The sequence below is a fragment of the Guillardia theta genome (genome assembly GCF_000315625.1).
Source record: "Guillardia theta CCMP2712 unplaced genomic scaffold GUITHscaffold_119, whole genome shotgun sequence".
Lineage (NCBI taxonomy): Eukaryota > Cryptophyceae > Pyrenomonadales > Geminigeraceae > Guillardia > Guillardia theta.
Window position 1 is genome coordinate 79,047 of NW_005434555.1, and position 1,835 is coordinate 80,881.

A 1,835-nucleotide genomic window follows, 5' to 3' on the forward strand; every position below is an offset into this window, starting at 1 on the left:
GAGGAGGAGGAGGAGGAGGAGGAGGAGGAGGAGGAGAAGGAAAGGAGGGGGAGGGGGAGGAGGATTGGGGAGGGAGGAGATGCGATCTAGAGGAGTCTGACGTGTAAGCAGGGATGCTTTCGGCTGAACGAAGGCCTTGAGAGAGCATGTCGCAGATATCTGTGAGAAGACGTGAGACGCGAGGACAAGGTTGAATAAGAGAAGGGGGGAAGAGGTTGGGGAGAGGACGTAGGGTGAGCAAGCAATAAGGATCAAAGCTCTAGACTTAAAGAGGTGGGGAGAGGACGTAGGGTGAGCAAGCAATAAGGATCAAAGCTCTAGACTTAAAGAGGTGGGGAGAGGACGTAGGGTGAGCAAGCAATAAGGATCAAAGCTCTAGACTTAAAGAGGTGGGGAGAGGACGTAGGGTGAGCAAGCAATAAGGATCAAAGCTCTAGACTTAAAGAGGTGGGAGAGGAGGAGGAGAGGAGTGAGAGGGGGAGCTAAAGGCTGGTGACCTCGAGCAGTCTTGCCGCTCTTGATAAGCGATGTAGGTGACATCTGAAGGTTCATGATGTTCTTCTCTACCTGTGCATTCCCGTCACCTTGTTTGCGGAGCAGAGGAACCAAGAGAGAGAGGGAGAGAGGGAGAGAGGGAGTGGTAGAGAAGGAGGGAGGAGGGGGACAGAGTAGAGCAGGAGAGCAGTAGAGTGAGACAGAAGAAGGGCAGGAGGTCGATAGCTCACAATGGATATGGTCTCGTCTGATGCCCCGGGCAGCATCTGAACCAGCCATCCACCCGCTACCACCACTCCCTCCGTCTCCGTCTCCACCAGCACGCCAGCTCCGAGCGCGCAAGGCGTCTGCTCGCTCTCTGTGAGGTAGTTGGCCATGTCTTCGGCAATCTCCCCGGACACGATGGAAGTGATACCGTTGTACGGCTGCTTCCAGAACGGATTGTTGCGCACAACAGTAATGAAGCCCTTGCCTACCGCCCTCGACACGTCAAGTTTTCCCTTGTCGTTGGGAGGCAGCAAGACGAAGGGATTAGCTGTGTACCCTCTCACCTCCCCTGCACCATCAGCGATGGCGAACACCTGCTTGATGGGTCCATCGCCCCTGATGTCAATCTGTAGCGTCTCCTTCGCCTGATCTCCGTACATCTCCGCGTCCTTCTTCCCCTGCGCCATCAGCAGGGCACAGATCATTGTCCTCCCCAGCGCTGCGGAGCAGACAGGAGAAGTCTTCTGCATGCCACAGGCGCCACGGACGAGGCCAGTGGCGACGACGGCCTTGAAAGAAACCTCTCCGTTGTCTGAGAGCATGCCTACCAGCTCGTCACCCTCCACAGGCTTCAGCATGAACCCGTAACTGTCATCCTGCATCCTCAATCTTGCTTGCCTTCTCGTGCTCACCACCGAACACCGTCTGCTTCCCGCCCGAGCCAGTGGTCGAGCCTGGGACAGCGTTCCCACGAACCTCAGGGACGGTGCAAACCCAGTGCTAAACGCTTGCGCGCCCCGCACCTCGAGGAGGAGCAAGAGGAGAGTAGCCAGGGACTTCATCATCTGCGATAAGAATGAGATCATAGTACCCCTCTCCCTCTCCCTCTATTCTCATCAGGCGCTCAATTCTGTAAACCCCTCCTTGCTCCCCCATACATCTCAAGAATGGTTCTGTAAGATTGTCTCATTCCTCGCAAACTCTTTCCCCGCTCTCCATCCCGCCGTCTCTCCGTCCCTGCCTGCCTCGCTCCATCCGTCCGTCCGTCCGTCCGTCCGTCCGTCCGTCCCTCGCTCGCTCGCTCCCTCGCTCGCTCCCCCTCCCTCGCTCCCTCCTCGCTCCCTCGCTCCCCT

General features: G+C 57.3%; 1 protein-coding gene across 1 annotated transcript; it reads right to left on the minus strand.

Moving 5' to 3' along the window:
• Nucleotides 1-381: 381 nt before the first annotated feature.
• Nucleotides 382-1,304, minus strand: GUITHDRAFT_79413 (hypothetical protein; the record flags this gene model as incomplete). Its single annotated transcript, XM_005822761.1, has 2 exons — nt 382-567; nt 726-1,304. 2 exons carry the CDS (start codon nt 1,302-1,304, stop codon nt 382-384), a joined length of 765 nt encoding a protein of 254 aa, XP_005822818.1.
• Nucleotides 1,305-1,835: the final 531 nt, after the last annotated feature.